The sequence below is a fragment of the Nannospalax galili genome, unplaced genomic scaffold, assembly GCF_000622305.1.
Source record: "Nannospalax galili isolate Female #2095 unplaced genomic scaffold, S.galili_v1.0 scaffold139, whole genome shotgun sequence".
NCBI classification, from domain to species: Eukaryota; Metazoa; Chordata; class Mammalia; order Rodentia; family Spalacidae; genus Nannospalax; species Nannospalax galili.
The window spans coordinates 1824734-1826754 of record NW_008345884.1 but is presented as its reverse complement, the minus strand read 5'-3'; the positions used below and the strand labels follow the sequence as shown (position 1 = coordinate 1826754).

Here is a 2021-nt window from a genome sequence, read left to right as displayed (position 1 = left end):
GACAAAGCAAATTTCTGTCCTGAGTTCCAGGGCTGTGTGTGTGTGTGTGTGTGTGTGTGTGTGTGTGTGTGTGTAAAATACAACCTATAGATTCTGATCTGTGTCCCCAAATGTCCTTCATTGTGGGTCCATCCATGAAGCCTGGGTAACCTACCCAAGAGTCCCATCCCTATAAGAGACTGTCTCTCTTCCTCTCAGGAGCCATCAATTGGTTTGGAGTGTGTGTGTGTGTGTGTGTGTGTGTGTGTGTAAAATACAACCTATAGATTCTGATCTGTGTCCCCAAATGTCCTTCATTGTGGGTCCATCCATGAAGCCTGGGTAACCTACCCAAGAGTCCCATCCCTATAAGAGACTGTCTCTCTTCCTCTCAGGAGCCATCAATTGGTTTGGATTTGCATGGGTCTTATGCATGCTGTCATGTCACCGTTGCTGAGAGTTTATATGAGTAACTGACCAGCTGTCTGGAAAACTCTCTTTCCTTGTGGTCATCTACCACCTCTGACTTTTACAGTCTTTCTGCCCCCTCTTCCTCAGTGATCCCTCAACCTTGGAAGGCAAAAGTTTGAAATAGAGAGGGAGGTATTCAGGACATTCCTCCCCTAGCTGAGGAACTATAGGCAATTGATGGCTGCTGAGAGAAGAGGAGTCAGTTTTCTTAAAGGATTCATCGGCCCTGAGAGGCCCCTGAGAGGCTACCTATGCTCCAGTAGATGATCCCACACCCATACACATACTGGCAGTACTGAGTGCACACACAGACACACACTCACGCCACAGGAAGTTGAGAGGGAATGGTGGTGGGGATGGGGAGGAATTGGACTGGAGAAAATGTGGACTTGAAATTCTTACACAGTTAAAAATATTAATCTTAAGACCCAAGAAGGTAAAAGTCTAAAGAGGGAAAAATGGCTTAAAGTAAATGTTACAAATACGACGATGATGACCTGTGTGTGTGTTTTTTTTTTGTTTTTTTTTTTTTAAAACAGGGTCTTATTTTATGGTCCTGACTGGCCTGGAACTTGCTATGTAGACCACCCTGGCCTCTGTCTCACAGAGATCCACCTACCTCTGCCTCCCAAGTGCTGGGATTAAAGGTTGATAGCCTTTCTGAAACCATTTGCATTGGGATTCAAGGAACAGATCAGAGAAAGTTGAATAAAGAACATGAGTTCTTGAAAGAACACCTTTTAAGAAATGGTTCAGCATTCTCATTCTCATTAATGAGACTTTTCATCTGTAAAACAAGTTGAAAAACCAATGATCCTTGCTTGTTAAATTTCTCAGGATTCAGCCTCCTTCTGGCAGATGCCCAAAAAGAACTGAGAAGGAGAAACGAGAGATTAAAGTCTGGATGAAAAGAAAACAAAAAGAGAGAATGGCAGAATACTTAAATCAGCTGGCAGAAAAGAGGGGGCAGGAGCGAGAGCCCTTTTGCCCCAGAAGAAGTCCAGTAAGTCTATTGCCCAGGGGAGTGGAGTTCTTGGAGGATGTGTACACTTTTTTCCTGCAAATATTCAAGGAAAAGATTAATATAATTTGGATGCCTTTTTTATCGAGCAGATAGATAGTCGACATTTTACTTAGGTCAAGAAAAAATGGTTGCCTGAACAAAGTATATTAGGATATTGTGCAAATCATGTTCCATTGAACTATCTTTTTTTTGTTTTTGTTTTGAGACTAGGTCTCCCTGTATTTCTAGCTGGCCTGGAATTTGCCTCATAAATCAGGCTGGCCTTGATCTCACAGAGATCTACCTGCCTCTGCCTCCTGAGTGCAGGGATTAAAGATTTGCTCCACCATGCTCAGCTGAATATCTTTTTCTCCATCAGACTTAATTATCACCTCTAGCATTTTAACCAAATGAGGTGGCTGAATGTATGGTCAAATAGAATTGTTTAGTTTTCAATGTAGTCATTGTTGGTTGAATAATTATATGTGTGCTAGGGTCATTTTAAAAACTTGGCTATCTACCTCTAAGTTACCTTCAAAGAACTTTTGTTTTTTTTGGTTTTTATTTA

General features: G+C 41.8%; 1 protein-coding gene across 1 annotated transcript in view; it reads left to right on the top strand.

The window, feature by feature from the left end:
- Positions 1-2021, top strand: part of Cplane1 (ciliogenesis and planar polarity effector 1) — a 135699-nt gene that overhangs the window by 105780 nt on the left and 27898 nt on the right. Inside the window, exon 48 of the mRNA XM_029567798.1 lies at positions 1288-1453. Coding sequence (XP_029423658.1) covers positions 1288-1453 — 166 coding nt within the window. The remainder of the gene's footprint in view (positions 1-1287; positions 1454-2021) is intronic.